The sequence below is a fragment of the Phialemonium atrogriseum genome (assembly GCF_030411735.1).
Source record: "Phialemonium atrogriseum strain 8032-3 unplaced genomic scaffold QBC33scaffold_39, whole genome shotgun sequence".
NCBI lineage: Eukaryota > Fungi > Ascomycota > Sordariomycetes > Cephalothecales > Cephalothecaceae > Phialemonium > Phialemonium atrogriseum.
The window spans coordinates 75231-90339 of NW_026848176.1; the positions used below are offsets into that span (position 1 = coordinate 75231).

At 57.2% G+C, this 15109-nt stretch overlaps 6 protein-coding genes across 6 annotated transcripts; 3 read left to right on the plus strand and 3 right to left on the minus strand.

Moving 5' to 3' along the window:
* Window positions 1-471: 471 nt before the first annotated feature.
* QBC33DRAFT_461067 (uncharacterized protein) lies at window positions 472-1430 on the plus strand (the record flags this gene model as incomplete). The annotated part of the gene is made up of 3 exons (XM_060425017.1): window positions 472-721; window positions 778-953; window positions 1014-1430. 3 exons carry the CDS (start codon window positions 472-474, stop codon window positions 1428-1430), a joined length of 843 nt encoding a protein of 280 aa, XP_060278815.1.
* Window positions 1431-3251: 1821 nt separating this feature from the next.
* Window positions 3252-4707, minus strand: QBC33DRAFT_551564 (DNA-binding protein). The gene is made up of 7 exons (XM_060429192.1): window positions 4637-4707; window positions 4324-4574; window positions 4225-4250; window positions 4081-4148; window positions 3802-3947; window positions 3642-3715; window positions 3252-3567 (listed from the first exon to the last, which is right to left on the minus strand). Exons 2-7 carry the CDS (start codon window positions 4405-4407, stop codon window positions 3267-3269), a joined length of 699 nt encoding a protein of 232 aa, XP_060278816.1. The 5' UTR covers window positions 4408-4574; window positions 4637-4707; the 3' UTR covers window positions 3252-3266.
* A 579-nt stretch (window positions 4708-5286) lies between these two features.
* On the plus strand, window positions 5287-7431 carry QBC33DRAFT_258330 (family 13 glycoside hydrolase). The gene is made up of 2 exons (XM_060423080.1): window positions 5287-5485; window positions 5541-7431. Exon 2 carries the CDS (start codon window positions 5554-5556, stop codon window positions 7318-7320), a length of 1767 nt encoding a protein of 588 aa, XP_060278817.1. The 5' UTR covers window positions 5287-5485; window positions 5541-5553; the 3' UTR covers window positions 7321-7431.
* Window positions 7432-9734, minus strand: QBC33DRAFT_258331 (Arabinanase/levansucrase/invertase). Its single transcript, XM_060423081.1, has one exon. The coding sequence runs from the start codon at window positions 9235-9237 to the stop codon at window positions 7543-7545; it is 1695 nt and encodes a 564-aa protein (XP_060278818.1). The 5' UTR covers window positions 9238-9734; the 3' UTR covers window positions 7432-7542.
* A 152-nt stretch (window positions 9735-9886) lies between these two features.
* QBC33DRAFT_551571 (general substrate transporter) lies at window positions 9887-12025 on the plus strand. Its single transcript, XM_060429193.1, has 2 exons — window positions 9887-11252; window positions 11325-12025. Exons 1-2 carry the CDS (start codon window positions 10232-10234, stop codon window positions 11939-11941), a joined length of 1638 nt encoding a protein of 545 aa, XP_060278819.1. The 5' UTR covers window positions 9887-10231; the 3' UTR covers window positions 11942-12025.
* Window positions 12026-12774: 749 nt separating this feature from the next.
* On the minus strand, window positions 12775-14687 carry QBC33DRAFT_600098 (RING-3 protein; the record flags this gene model as incomplete). Its single annotated transcript, XM_060432067.1, has 2 exons — window positions 12893-14687; window positions 12775-12792 (listed from the first exon to the last, which is right to left on the minus strand). The coding sequence occupies exons 1-2, from the start codon at window positions 14633-14635 to the stop codon at window positions 12775-12777; spliced, it is 1761 nt and encodes a 586-aa protein (XP_060278820.1). The 5' UTR covers window positions 14636-14687.
* Between the last annotated feature and the right edge of the window lie 422 nt (window positions 14688-15109).

The window sequence follows — 15109 nt, forward strand, 5'->3', positions numbered from 1 at the left end:
ACGGGGCCCGTTGCCTGCCTGGCGGCAGCAATCAACCCTTGACCGACTCTTTATTTTGACCTTAACCGCCCCCTCGGTATTCCTGTGGATCGCGGGAGCCGACGGAAGCCAGCTCGTTTGGGTGGAAGGACGGCGCGCATAGGCGACAGACGTGGAATGCTACACATCATTCTCCAACATGGACCGGGTTACCGCAAATGTTGGTCCTAAGGGGGGCGGTCGCACAAAGCTCATGCATACACCTGCAGGTCATGTTGTACATACCTGGTCTGGGCCGTTGGCACGCCGGCCGGGCAATGCGAGCTGCGCCGCCATACGCAGCCACTCCAACTTAAAGATTAAACTCGGCATCATCCAAACCACCACCTCGCTCGCACAGGATCTGCCGCAAAACTGTGGTGCTACTGGAAACTGGAAACATATCAACGCAGCCTTCTTTCTGCCCGATTCCAGCGCATGGCCACCTACGACATGCCCGCTACCTCAATCGAGGATTGGCTGCGGGCTGGACAGACCGATGTTTCTCACCGCTGCAAACGGGTCGTCAGCGAATTGGCCCATGGGAACGTGGCATGTGTGACTTGTCTTGCTGACGAAGTCTCTCTACAGACACATAACCTTGTTGCAATGTCGTCTCTCTCGCGCCGCGCATGCTACAAGTGTGGCAATGTCGGCCACTACGCCGAGGTCTGCTCGTCTGCTGAGCGCCTTTGCTACAACTGTATGTGCTTCCCTCTGACTGGTTGGCAACCCGCTCGCGCTAACACACCCATACAGGCAAGCAACCAGGCCACGAGTCCAATGGGTGCCCCCTCCCACGCACCACTGAGGCCAAGCAGTGCTATCATTGCCAGGGTCTCGGCCATGTCCAGGCGGACTGCCCTACCCTCCGCCTGAGTGGCGCGACCACCAGCGGTCGCTGCTACAACTGCGGCCAGCCGGGCCATCTCGCTGTAGGTTTTCCTTGAGCTGCCCCGCAATGTTGTTGAAATCCCATCCTAACAGGAGGTCAGCGTGCTTGCCCTAACCCTGCCGGCGTCGGCATGGGCCGTGGCGGCGCTCCCGTCGGGCGCGGCGGCTTTGGCTTCGGCCGTGGTGGATTTGCCGGCGGCCCTCGCCCGGCGACTTGCTACAAGTGCGGTGGACCAAACCACTTTGCTCGCGACTGCCAGGCACAGGCGATGAAGTGCTACGCCTGCGGCAAGCTTGGTCACATCTCGCGCGACTGCACTGCTCCCAACGGCGGTCCCCTCAACACCGCCGGCAAGACGTGCTACCAGTGCGGCGAAGCCGGTCACATTTCCCGCGATTGCCCCCAGAAGGCCCTGAACGGCGAGATCAACCAGGAAGTCGACATCAATGCCGGTCAGGCTATCGCGCCTCCCGCCACCGTGGTCGCCCCCATTGCGCCTCTTGCTCCCGTTGCATAGGTGGCATAGTAGCTGAGCTATGCCTCCCATGTCATGCCTGACGTCTATCTATTTCCGGCGCATTTTCGGGCATTGGGCATAACTCGGTGCCACAAGGGTGTTTCCTCGAGGCACCGCCGTTGTTTTTCACCTTCTTATTTTCTTTGCTGTCCTGCTGGGCACACACACACACCTTGACTCCGTGCGGACCTTATTTCCACCTCATTATTTCGACCTCAAACTCTTATGTCATTCTTTGCTTTATGCATTATCATCATCCATACGCACCTCCGTTATGATCATCATCGTCATCATCACTGTTGGCACGGCACGACTTTGCGTTTGAACGGCGTCCTCGGTCTCTTATCAAATCGGATCAACTTTACTTTTCCTGGGGCAATCAAGACGATCGAGTGGGAGAGATTCGTGTGTCTCCCTAGAAACCAATCAGTGCTCTCTTCTCACGACACGCAATCTCGACTCTCCTTGAAAAGCACAACGACAACGGTTGTCTTGATTCGAAGCCTTGTTCTTTTCGGTTTGCTTTCCCCTTCATCCTGCAACGTTATAGACACCTCATTGGACACGAGGAACTTCAGAGATACCCCCGATTGTGGAAGTATTCGGAATGGTTGTTGAGGACTGGCAGGACCGTGACGGAAACGGACTGCAGTCCACCTCTGGTCGGGCTGCGGAATTGCTCTCGGCCGTCAGACCAAATCAAGGACCTGTCAGGGGGATTAGATCGGAAGGGAGCCGGGAATCATAATGCATGGTGTGGATTAGGGATGGATAGGCATCGATTCCCGCTTCAGTGGGAGATGGATTGGATTGCCAGCGGGGAGGAAAAAAGACAAAAATAAGAGAGGGTTCTCTGAGCAAGGGATGCGGTAGCTCAGAGGCGTGTGGAAGTCGACAGAAATGGACACCTTCCTTCTTGTGGAGGCGTGTGGTATGCAGTGGGAAAAGAGAAAGAAGAGAGAAAAAAATACCAAAAAAAGAAGAGTGTTAGTCTGGGTTGACAGTTGATCATACGTGGAACAATTCGAGTCGATTTCGAGATGCGCTGAGGCAAGGCAAAGCAAGGGCAAACAAGGCATCGCCAACGGATGAACCATGAAATGGAATGAATCGGGCTGGAGTTCTCTCTCCTCCCATGTCTGCCCTACTGTGCCGTGTTGCAGGCTTCCAGAGTCCAGTGAAGAGGACACCATGCCCTCGTGATGAGCCCTGTAGAAGTTGTTGGCCGTGGATCGGTGAGGGAACCAGTGGCATTTTCAGTAGCTGCAACACGCGATGTTGGCAAATGTTTGACACCGGTGGCACGACGTAGCCCGCGTTGCTACTTTTGCACCCTTCGAAGTGCATCTCTACGGACCGTTGACCCTATTTCCCTAACCAGAGCCTGCTGCTCGGCGCGTATGCTCTTGGCCATAGGGCACGCCGTCATGTCTGTGGTGCCTGTCGTCGATCGACTACAGGAACGCTGTCATGGACTTGTTTCCTGCTCATATGCATGGCCAGGTGGTATGCGATGACCGCGCTCTCTCGACTCCGAGTCTTGAATGGGACACAAATCTTCATGAAGGCATCCGATAAGGGGCCGGGAGACATGAAGTCAGGAAGCATCGGGAAACGGTCCCTTTCCGCTCAAGATCTAAACGCCAAGGAGAGATAACAACCAAGATCCCCTCCCTTCCCAGATATTCCCAAACACCTGTGCCAGGAGAAGCAAGTTTAACAAACGAGTTAACCGACTGCGCACCACCGCACCACATCATCCCCACCCCCCTCCCCTCCGGGCCCATCTGGGAACAACCAAACGCAAATCCCCCTTCCCCCCCCCAGGAGCATCCCTCACTCGGCCAACCGATAGCTCACGAGGGTGTCGACGCGGTGGCTGGCGGTGCTGAAGCCGCGCAGCTGGACGCGCTCGCCGCCAGCGATCTCCTTGGCGTCGCTGTCGCCCCACTCGACGGGCACGTCGCTGTCGGCGTCGGCGTAGACGAGCACGTTGAAGGTGCAATCGCCGCTCAGCTGCGGCAGGAACGTCACGCTCGCCGTGATCTGCCGGAAGATGGCCGCGATCTCCGCCTGGATCTCGGCCTCGGTCTTGGACTCTGTCGAGCCTGGTGGGGGGGCGCTGCTGCTGCTGGTGCTGTTGTTGTTGCTGTTGGTGTGGGGTTCTTTTGGGGGAAGGAGTTCATCGGGGAGGGACGGGGGTGGACTCACCCAGGAGAGACGTTTTCCTGGTCTGCTGATTTGGAGGCGCTCTTGCTCTTGGAGGGTTTGCTGAAGATTTGAACCTGTTTATGGGGGGCGGGAGAAAGAGCCACTTGTCAGTCATAAGGTCTTGAAGGGGCTATGAAGGATGCCCGGGGGGAGGACCAACATCAAACTGCCATCGTTCGACGTGCTCGCCGGTATCCTTGTTTGTGATGACGATGACTAGCTTCGAGATCTTGCCACCGACCATCCACCTGTCAAGCTGTGACATGATCTTCTTGATGTATGCCTTGACTTGGTCATCCGACGACACTGTCTCCGGCCGTCAGCATCAGCCCGTTCTGAAGAAACCCACTGCATATCCGTATTCGAGGCTGGGAAAGGGGGAGTTGGGTCGTGCATAGTCGCCGAGAGACACATCTCGGGCTCGTTGGGGAGGACTGACCTAACATGTTGAGGCCATATTTCTTGACGGCGGTGAAGTCCTCGGCGGGGTAGACACCTCGTTGGAACCTGGCGACACACGTGTCAGTCCCATATCACGGTCATCTCATCGATGTTGAGGTAATGGAGGCTCTAGGGGCCTTACAATATGGTATGTATGGAGTATTGGAACTAACGGCAAGGCGGCCAGGCTGGGTCAGCATATTGCCTTTTTGACAGACGAAATGGCGGATCCGGCACTCACGAATTCGGCGACAAGCTTCGCGCTGCCCTTCAGCGACAGCTTGTGGACCTTGGACTTGTCCTTTTCCCTCTCGCGTGATGCCATTTCGGGCGCTGGGGTCGGGCTGCTAGCGATGCGATCGACTCTGCCGTCGTGGGTGGTTGAAGTACGGCGGCTTTGTTTACTTGAGAGAAAGTTGGTTGCTATGGCGGGGTCGGAAAATTGCGCGGCTCGCGCTTCTGCGCTTACCCCACGTGCTCAAAGCAATTGTGCTTCAAGTGGATAAACTTTCTGTCAGACTTCGCATTTATTTGAAAGCCTAGTGGGGCCTGACTTAATTTGTATTTGTATTGGCCTTGTATTGGGCGGTTAGAAAGACATTTCAATAAAAAATTTGCGTTCTCACGGTGGTAATTGTGCTGGGAGTCTCATATTCGCCAAGCCCCAGTATGCATTTGTCGAGGTAGATATACAGTTATCTGGGTTTCTCGGCGCCCCGCTTGTACCATAATCTTACTCCGCTACATGAATATGGATGTCCACTCATCGTTATAGCTGCACTTTAGTTGGGAGTCGAAACTGAAGTGCATAGGCAGGGCCAGCTGGCAGCAATTCCTCAATACAAACATTTTTGCCACATCGACACGTCGCCGTGTTAACTTGGTCCTCGCCGTAAGCATTTCGGAAGCCACCGAGTCCGCAGAAACCTAGCCCGCCTGGCACGATCCCCTTGGTGAGGTCGTCGCATCCTGGGCTTGGACTGCGAGTCATGCTGGCGAATCAGAATTCACCCATGCGAACCCACCCGACTACGGGGGGGTTTATTATTAGTCTCATCAGGTGCTCCATAGCGCCGGGATCGCCGCTAATCTCAACCCCAGCCGGTCCCCCATCTCTCGGGTTCTAGGTAGCATACGGAGTGAAAATATTGGACCGACACCGACCAATGACATATTCAGCCGCGGAACAAAGCCCCTGAAATAGCGGAGGGTGTCTTGCAGGGGTCATGTGGATGATGGATGGCTACGAGTTGGGTATAACTTGAAGCCCGAGTTTCTTTTCGAAGGGTTCCTCACGAGTGTCTGGATATCCGCAATCCATTTTTATCTTGACCATACCATACCAACGCTACATCAAAGCCAGTCCTGTGACATCGCAGGAGAGTGAAAGCATCCCAACCCTCGTTAGCCTCTCCCCTCCCTTCTCCGCGCCAACGCCAGCTCTAACCCCTTTAGCAGGCCAAAAAAGAAAATGGCAGCGCAAAATGCCCCATCTAGAGAATGGTGGAAGGAGGCCGTGGTCTACCAGATCTACCCCGCCAGTTTCCTGGACTCTAACGGGGACGGGCTCGGCGACCTCCGCGGCATCATTTCCAAGCTGGACTACATCAAGTCCGTCGGCGCCGACACCATCTGGCTGTCGCCCATCTTCAAGTCCCCACAGAAGGACATGGGCTACGACGTGGCCGACTACCGCGACATCCACGAGCCGTATGGCACATTGCAAGACGCAGAGGCGCTCATCACGGCCTGCCACGCGCGCGGGCTGAGGGTGCTGTTCGACCTGGTCGTCAACCACACCAGCGACCAGCACGCCTGGTTCCGGGAGTCTCGCTCGGCCCGCACCTCCCCCAAGCGCGACTGGTACCTCTGGCGCGACCCCAAGACCGGCCCGGACGGCGCCCGCCGCCCGCCCAACAACTGGGCCTCCATCTTCGGCGGCAGCGCGTGGACCTGGGACGAGCCCACGGGCCAGTACTACCTGTCGCTGTTCCTGCCGTCGCAGCCGGACCTGAACTGGGCGTGCGCAGACATGCGCGCCGCGGCGCACGCCGACATGGCCTTCTGGCTCGACAGGGGCGTCGACGGGTTCAGGATCGACTCCATGAACCTCATGTCCAAGCACCCGGATCTGCCCGACGCGCCCGTCACGGACCCCGGCAGGGAGTTCCAGTCCGGGGATTTGTACTTCGCCAGCGGGCCCCGCATGCACGAGTACATCCGCGAGATGCGGCGCGAGGTGTTCGACAAGTACAGCAGCGGCGGCCGGCGCGTCATGACGGTCGGCGAGCTGGGGTTCACCAAGGACGAGGGCAGCGTGGCCGAGTACGTGGGGCGGGCGCGGGGCGAGCTGGACATGGTGTTCACGGGGGACGTGGTGGACATGGACTTTGGGGCCGGGCACAAGTACGAGCGCGACGACTTCAGGGTGGCGAAGCTGAGGGACATTACGGCCAGGTGGCAGGCCGCCATCCCCGCGTGCGACGGCTGGAATGCCGTGTACATGGATAACCACGACTCGGGCCGGTCGCTGTCGCGGTACGCGTCCGACGACCCGAGGTATCGCGCGGCGGCGGCGAAGATGCTGGCTACGTACCTGGGGAGCGTTTCTGGGACGCTGTTCCTGCTGCAGGGGCAGGAGATCGGCATGGCTAATGTGCCGGCGTCGTGGGGGATGGAGGAGTATGTCGATGTCGAGGCGAAGAATTACTATGACGCCGTGCGGAAGGTGAGGGGTGAGGGGGCTGATATGGGGGACGTGCTGAGGGAGATGAGGTTGAAGGCTCGAGATAACGGGCGGCTGCCGATGCAGTGGAGTGCCGAGGAGAACGCGGGTTTCTCCAGGGGTGGGAGGCCGTGGATGAGGGTGAATGATGACTTTAGGGAGTGGAATGTCGAGAAACAGGAGGTGGACCCCGACAGCGTGTTGGCTTACTGGAGAGAGGTGCTGGAATTGAGGAAGAGGGAGTTCGATGTCTTTACCTACGGCCGGTTCAAGATGCTGGATGTCGAGGGGACCTCGGAAGATGTGTTTGCGTACACGATGACCAGCCCCGACGGACGGAAGAAGGCCCTTATCCTCTTGAACTTTTCGGACACTGAGCAGCCGTTTAGTGGCCGTGGCTTTGAGGGCTGGAGGAGGCTGCTGGGATCGAATGTGGCGGTAGAGGTGGGGAAGGACGGAGTCAGGTTGGGGGCATATGAAGGTGTTATCTTCTGTAACTGGTTATTAAACTAAGAAGTAGGCATCGAACATGGAATATTTGCATCTAGTATGATCTAGATTTTGCAGATTTGTTTCCATCTAACAAAGATTGGACCCTAATTATCAATCAACCATAGCAACAAAGAAAGGTCTCACCCAATTGCGCATCTCGTTGGAATCATTTTAAAGAGTATGTACTGTACATAGTCAGAGGGCTGCAAAAAGACTTGAAGCTATGGAACCAAACGTGGGTAATTACTCTACAGAGTCCACCGTATGCATAGTCAGCGTCTTCACATGGATTCTCTCGCCCTGACTCTTCAAGTCGGCGATTGAGCGCGGCTCTTCGAGAACACCACGACCGGATCTCCGAGCCGGCCAGGCCACCTTCAGATCTTCCCAGCACTCGAACTGCACATTCCTCTCATCAAAAGCCCCCAAGTCATACGAGGCGAACCTAGACGTGTCCAAGCTGGGATAGACACGTGAAGTGAGGGCGAACCGGTCGTTTGCGTATATCTCCACGAGGGACACGTCGAGGAAGAACTTGACACTGAGGTCCTCGCCGGGCAGTAGCCGGAAGCACCCAGAGTCGGGAGTGTCGGCCCCGAGTTTCGAGAGCGATGACTGGCTTCGGTCGACGGTGATGCGGCCGTTTCCAAGGTCGAATACAAGCTTTGTGACTTCGACTGAACCGGGCGATTCGAAGACGTTGAAGACGAACTTCTCCGTGCCGGAGAGATTGAAGAATGTCGCTTCGACTTCGCAGGTTGTCGCGCGAATCCCGACGAAGGCCTTCAGTGATGAGAGGCTAGACTGGCGTCTGAGGTGTGCGACCTGGGGAGCGGGTCGGATCCCGAGGGTTGTCATTCTGCCCGAGGACTTGTGAAGAGTCCACTCAGGGGCGTCCATAGCCGTGCCAGGGACGATGGGCTTCGACACCTCAAATAGTTCTCTTGGGTGTGCCAGACATCCAGCCCATCCCTGGCCCTTGACCACGTGCTTTTTTGCAGCTTCGTCGGCCCATCCCAGTTGGATCAGTCGGTCTTTCGAGTCTCGGAAGATGTGTGGGGCGTACGAAATTCCATGGTCTGCCAACCCGTGACCTGAGATATCGAATCGAGGCTTCCCGTCCTCGAGACGCAGAGTCCCCGAGAGCCAGAGGGTGTAGTGGTAGTTATGCCTCAAGCTGTCCTCGTCTTCCTCGACCCCGAGCAAGATGTAGTTCATCTGGCCGGCGGAGAAGAAGCTGGCGCACTCGAAATTGTTTCCGAAGCGGAGACGACTGTTTTTCGAGATCTTTGACCCGCGCTTAACGTCCAGCAGGACTGAAAGATAATCCCAGTTGCAAAGGTCATGGGACTTGTAGAGGTGTAACTGGGGCCCGCGCCCTCGCTCCCCGGAGGCTATCATCATGTAGCTGGTTTCTTGCCCGACCCCCAGCAGCGTGGAGAGGGATGACCACTGCGAGACAAATGGATCGCGCCATCCGGTGGTGGCCTCCCCCTTCGGGGGCATACTGAGGAGAGGATTGTCGTGGGACCGGTGCCACGACCTCCCAAAGTCTGTCGAGACGGCGACTGACTGAGACTCGCATCCCCAGATGTAGGGCTTGGACCAGTGGATGGGAAGAGCCGAGACGCTGGTGTAGAAGAGAAACAGGACTCTTTCCCCATCGATCAGTCTCGAGACGATGGATCCTGAGAAGACGCCTAGGGAATCGTACGATGGCCCGTTCCGGATGGCTGGTGCACAGTCCTCCCAAATGACCAAGTCTTTGCTTCTCGCCATGCCCCAAGCGCAGTTACCCCCGTCTGAGGTCCCTGGGTTCCATTGGTAACAGACTAGGTATTCTTTCGTCTCGGGAACGTAGACGGCACCGCACGGGTCGTTGGACCACGAGTGCGGCGCGATGAAGTGGCCGGTCGGGCGGAAGCGGTTGAAAGCCATTACGGAGCTGTGAAGAGAGACAACGAGATGGAGGAAGTGATGATGAGAGGAATGGACGAAACCCGAAAGATGCCCCAGATGTGGTAATAGGAGTGAGGGATTATCCTGATCAGTTGGAGCAGTTGCAATGCACCAAGGGCGGCCGGACTCGATGATTCAGTCCGGAGTAAGCGATAATTAATTAATACCCCTGGATCATGGGATCATGGGATCATGGGATCATTGGATGAGTGCAAAAACTGCGAACGAGACGGACTAAGACGACATATGCCTTGGAAGTCTCGACCTCTGTAATAGCTGAATCGACACGCGCTCGGTTCCGACGAGGACATGCATCCCTCCCACACTCCGACCCCTATTAGTTGCGATGTGGGCTGCATGGGACGTGATGTGACGTTTGCGGTGCTTTTGCTCGGGTGAATTTCATCACCACCCCAATAGAAATTCACCCATCAATTCGCCCCAACTTGTCACCCAGATTCGGCAAGGGGGCAATGGGAAATAGTGCGCGGCACTTGAATCGATAATTCGCTTGGTGCAGCTGCTAAAAGCACCGAGCCGACCAGAGTCCAACGACGGTCGGGATATGTGGAGCTGGGGGGTGTGAGTCCCACAAATCCGGATGCGCAAATTCACCCTACTGGTCAGCGAAGTTCTCAAGCTTCTCAGGGAGGGCAAACTTCTTCTCCCCATGGGGCGGCGTCTCCATGGGCCTCGACCCGACGACCTGGTCAAACTACGTTGCAGAGAAGAATAGGTTGGGCAATTAGTTCCGGCCGGGGAAGCCAAATAAATGTCAGAATGGCGGGGTGACCGTGAAGCCCCTGGAGCAGACACACTTCCCCAGATATATAATTCTCACCAGTCGCCCACTTGAAAACCCGGGCTTCTAGATCGACTCTCCATCCTCACCTCGACTCTTCCGGTCTCGATCCAGGTTTCTTCTGCTTCATTGCTAAAAAGCTACCTCTTTCTTTCCATTCCCTCTCTCAGCATGGAGTCCGAGAAAGCTCCCCACAACGCCACAAAGTCGGTCGTCAGCAGTGACCATCTTGAGAAGGTGGCTGTCGTGGACCAGGTTGACGAAGATGTGACCCCTTCCAAGGTCCCCGTCTCTCAAGACCTCACACCCAAAGAGCAGTACCAGAAGCTATGGGCCAATCTCAAGAAAGATAAGCATTTTGTCTTCTGGGCTCTATATGTCATGTCCCTTGTCTTTGGATGGGGATACGATGCTGGACTGTCCGGTGTTGCCATTGCGTTCCCCGAGTTCAGGAAGGTGTACGGAGAGTACTACTCCGTTGGAGATCAATATGTGATCCCGGCTCTCTGGCAGTCTCTCTGGAACGCAGCCAGCACAATCGGACAGGTCTTCGGAGCTTTCCTCACGGGCCAGTTTGCCGATTATACGGGTCGACGAGCCATACTCTGGCTCGCCGTTGCGCTGTCGCTCTCTTCATCCTTCGCCCTCGTCTTCGCCCCCAACCTCCCAGTGCTCTTCGTCTCCAAGCTGCTGCTGGGGCTCTCGATCGGATTCTCCACCGCGACTCCCCCCCTCTACGTCACCGAGAACGCACCGGCGGCCCTTCGGAGCTCGGCCAGCTCGTTGACCAACGTCATCATCGTCCTCGGCTTCTTCCTCTCCTCGCTCACCGGATACGGGGCGTCGCACATCTCCGGGCAGTGGAGCTACAGACTCGCGTTCGTCATGACATTCGTCGTGCCCGGCTTGTTTGCCATTGGTCTCCCCTTCCTCCCTGAATCGCCGGTCTGGTACATCAAGAAGGGCAGAGAGGAAGATGCTCGCAAGGCAATCATCCGGCTGTTCGGCAAGGACACCGATGTGGAGGAAAGGCTGGCCTTCATCAGGTCCGAACTAGAGGTCGTGGCCGGAGAGGCCAGCATGGCGAGCCAGACGAGTTGGAGGGCCATCTTCTCCAAGGAACATCGTTCGCGGACCCTGGTTGCTGTCCTTGGCCTGCAGTCTCAGAACTTCTCTGGCGGTTATTTCGCAAGTAAGTTGTCACTATTAACTCGTCCTTAGACTCACAAACACGTCGAAACTAACATTGCAATCGTGTTGTAAGACACTTACCAAACTTACTACTTCGAACTCATCGGTCAGACAAATCCCTTTGGTCTCACAGCCATCTCCTCGACGCTTCAATTCTTCTCCAACTGCTTCGCCGTAACTCTCTCGGACGTCCTGCCCCGGCGAAAGGCCCTCATCGGCGGCGGCTCTCTGCTCTGTGCCTGGTCGGTGATCATCGCCGGCACCTCGATGGCCAGCACGTCCAACCGGGCGGCCAACACGGCGCTGCTCGCCTTCATGATCACCTGGTCGATGCTCTACACCGGCACGGTGGGCTGCTTTGGGTGGGCCATCGCCCAGGAGACGGCCTCGCAGACGACGCGGCCCAAGACCATCGCCTTCACGCTCATGTGCCAGCAGCTGACGGCGCTCATGCTGTCGTCCGTGTTCCCCTTCTTCATCAACCCGGACCAGCTGAACTGGGGGGGCAAGGTCATGTTCCTGTTCGTCGCTGCCGAGGTGGTCATCTTGCTCCTGCTCTTCTTCGTCCAGCCCGAGACCAAGAACAGGACGTACAACGATATCGATACGCTGTACGCCAACCGCATCCCGCCAAGGAAGTTCAACCGCTATGTCGTCGATAATGGGGTGGTGATCAAGAAGCAGGCGTGAGGGATGTCCCTAGGAATCCCGTGGCCGTATATAAGGGGCGCTAGCTAGCTCGTTCCAATGCACTCTCAACTTGCTGTAATTGACAAATATAACTTTCTCTGTCTGCAAACGTGTATGTCGCTCTTGCTGCTTTGACATGGATTATGTGCCTGGTGGTGTTGTAGTTGTTCCCTTGCCCATCTCGTAGAAGACCTCACTTGAAGTAGGATTCCTTCACAAATGCTCAAATTGCTTTGTACGGTACAGTGCCCATGGAACGATTGCTCAACGTAACACGTTTCCTAAGACCCGGCCAGTTACATTAATAGATGCAGAGCCGTGGCTTCAGTGTATGTTCCGCGGACTCAACATCGTAGCTCCGGTATATGCGATGGAATCCGAGCTCGTACTACACGCATTCGTCCGCGCTACCCGTCGCCATGCCTAGAGCTGGTATGGGGCTGGTTCGGTCTTAAAGGTGTGCGGAAAAATATTTGCTCCCTCTGTTGTTTCGTCGAGACTGGCGGCTGCGTAAGCCCACCACGCAAGGTTTGGGCCTGCGTCGCTCCATCGACGGGCCCGCTGTCGTTGTGTGGGGGTCGGGCAGGAATGACTGCGCTTGTCGGCTTGAGGTGTTAATTCTCGGGCGTATATGACCAAGCCTAGCTGACAGCTCGATGACACGGTGAAGTAGAGGGAAGCATGGAGGAATGCATGGAGGACCGAAGCTTCAACACCTCAAGGATAGGGTAGAAAAAACTCCGTGCCTTCATCACTCACCCCTTCCCCCTCTTCCCCCCAGTCCCCTTGATATTCGCTCAGCAAATAATGATCATCCAGGCCGTCATTCCCGCTCATTTCACACATGGCCTCTGCATCTCCTTCCGCAGTGTCATCCCCGTCCCCATCGCCACAAAGCTCGTAAACCTCACGACCCCCCTCACGCGAACCCCACCCCGCACCAGCACCTACCACCGCCACCCCCCTGTCCACGCCCACTCGCAGACACTCGCTCGCCTTGGCGACCAGGACGCGCAGGTGCCTGGACTCGCCGCCCCCCCGGACCGTGTTGCCGACGATGCGGACGATCTCGACGAGGCAGTCGCGGGGCCCGACGGCGAGGGCCTCGGGGGGCGCGGCGCGGGGCGCCAGCGCGAGCACGTCGGCCAGCGAGCAGCCGATGTCGAAGACCTTCTCGACGATGCCCACGCCGTTGGCCTCGAGGGCGCCCCGGGGCAGGTCCCGCGCCGCGGCGACGACCTCGCGCGCGATCGTCACGGGGTAGTGGAGGGTCATGCTGTCGTCGGCGGTGCGGGAGCGGGAGCGGGAGGAGCTTGGTAGTGGGGTCTTGGATACGCAGAGCTGCCATACCATGGTCTTGAGCCATTGCCGCGACACGACGAGGTCGGCCTGCTGGCTCTCGGCGCAGTGGCCTGGTGGGGGCCCGCGGCGGGCTAGGACGCTCTGTAGTCGGGTCAGGGGTTCCGGAGGGGGGGTGCCGGCGGGCGGGGGCGTCGCGAGGGGGAGGTTCCACAGGGCGAGGAAGTCGTTGTCGAAGTGCTGGAAGAGGGAGATGAGGTCCAGGAAGCCCGAGAGGATGTGGGCCTCGGGCCCGGCCGGGTCGACGGCGGGGAGGGCGAGGGTCCTCTGCAGGGTCAGCAGCCTGTGCCGCTGGAGGGCGTAGGCTCGCTCGGTGATGAAGAGGACCCAGAACAGGCGGCGCGAGAAGGCGGCCTGGTCGGGGGCGATGGAGGCGTAGGTGTCCTCCTCGTGCAGGCGGAGTAGCTGGAGCATGGTTATGGCCTCACGGATGTAGAACCACGCCGAGTTGTCCCTGCCGAGGCAGAAGAAGGCGGAGAAGAGGAAGAAGGACGTTTGAACGGTTGTCAGTGATGGGCTCTCGATGTAGTTGCAGAACCGCCTGGCCCGGGTGGTTTCGGATATGAGGAACTCGGCAGAGGGAAGTGCAGGTGGGGCTGGTGATGTTGATGTTGATGTTGATGTTGATGTTGATATTGATGCTGCTGAAGGTGATGATGGAGATGGGGATGGTGAGGACGGTGAGGATGACTCGAGGATCTCAGGGGAGAGCACCATGACAGCGCAGCATGCCGTTAAAAGGGCGTACAGCTCTGGTAAAGCCGCAAGGTGCGGCAGGGCAGCTTCCATCTGGCGGCGATCGAGAATCGGTGTGATGGGATATTTATGGGTGAAAAAGGCATCCAAGCATAAGGCTACCAACTCAGTGGACACAAGGGGCGAAGGCTGAAACCCGAATGGGTCCCTGAGGTTGGTGCAGATTCCATGATGGCCTCCCAGAAGCCGAGCGTCGACCGGTGTGCCTGCAGTGTGTGGCCCAAGTTGCGCATATCGGTGTCCGGCCTGGTCTTCAAGTAGCTGCTCAGGTTCAGGCGAAGCTGACGCCACGCTATCAGGCTCCGAGTCGGGACGGCTGGCAGCTGGAAGCTCGGGCGGCAGGTTGATGACAGGAACTGCTGGTCTCACAGCATAACGAGGCTGTGTTGACACTCGCCGTCGACCCTTGGGGCCTGTTTTCTTGTGCACCGCGAGGTAGGTGCACTCAAAGGTAGCGCTTGTGCAATTTGCGCAAGGGCTAGCGCCGTCGCAGCGGACCTTGCGGGCACGACAGCAGTCGCATGCCTGCCTGACTTTTACGCTCTTCCTAAATGGCGGCCGAAGGGTGCCTGATGACATGGTAGACCATTGCACAGGGATAGAGAGACTATAGGAGAGAAGTTGAGCGCCCTGTGTGGGGTTCTTGAGGCTACTGCGTAGAACCCCTCAAGCTAAGAAGTAAGAACCCAACAAGTTGTCTAACCCCTTATGGCAAGACTTGGTTCTATGTTCTTGTAGATTCATTTCTTCCTCTAGGCGAATATCAGCAAGTCGCGCGAGTCTATTCTGCCTTGCATAAAACTGCACCCCTTACATCCGTATGTTTTATAACTAACTCCTCATTTGACCTCGCCTTGATCGTCGCTACGCTATCATCACTCTTCTCTCCCGCATCGTCCTCGCTCGCAGGATACTTTCTCCAAAGTTTCACATCAGCAGAGTCTCTAGAAGCGATTAATTCATTGCCGTTTGGAACTTAATCCTGGCCTCAAATGGCTGCGGTTCTTGGTGCTGTACACAGTACCTAGCGTCTAATGTTGATGGCCACGCGAC

Bases quoted from the DNA above. Each gene is read 5' to 3' on its own strand.
- QBC33DRAFT_551564 (XM_060429192.1), bottom strand. From the start codon at position 4,407: ATGGCATCACGCGAGAGGGAAAAGGACAAGTCCAAGGTCCACAAGCTG. The intron at 4,149-4,224 runs GTAAGGCCCCTA...GTGTGTCGCCAG, and splicing joins TACTCCATACATACCATATT to GTTCCAACGAGGTGTCTACC. The intron at 3,568-3,641 runs GTGAGTCCACCC...CAACAACAACAG, and splicing joins CAGGAAAACGTCTCTCCTGG to CACCAGCAGCAGCAGCGCCC.
- QBC33DRAFT_258330 (XM_060423080.1), top strand. From the start codon at position 5,554: ATGGCAGCGCAAAATGCCCCATCTAGAGAATGGTGGAAGGAGGCCGTG.
- QBC33DRAFT_258331 (XM_060423081.1), bottom strand. From the start codon at position 9,237: ATGGCTTTCAACCGCTTCCGCCCGACCGGCCACTTCATCGCGCCGCAC.
- QBC33DRAFT_551571 (XM_060429193.1), top strand. From the start codon at position 10,232: ATGGAGTCCGAGAAAGCTCCCCACAACGCCACAAAGTCGGTCGTCAGC. The intron at 11,253-11,324 runs GTAAGTTGTCAC...TCGTGTTGTAAG, and splicing joins CTCTGGCGGTTATTTCGCAA to ACACTTACCAAACTTACTAC.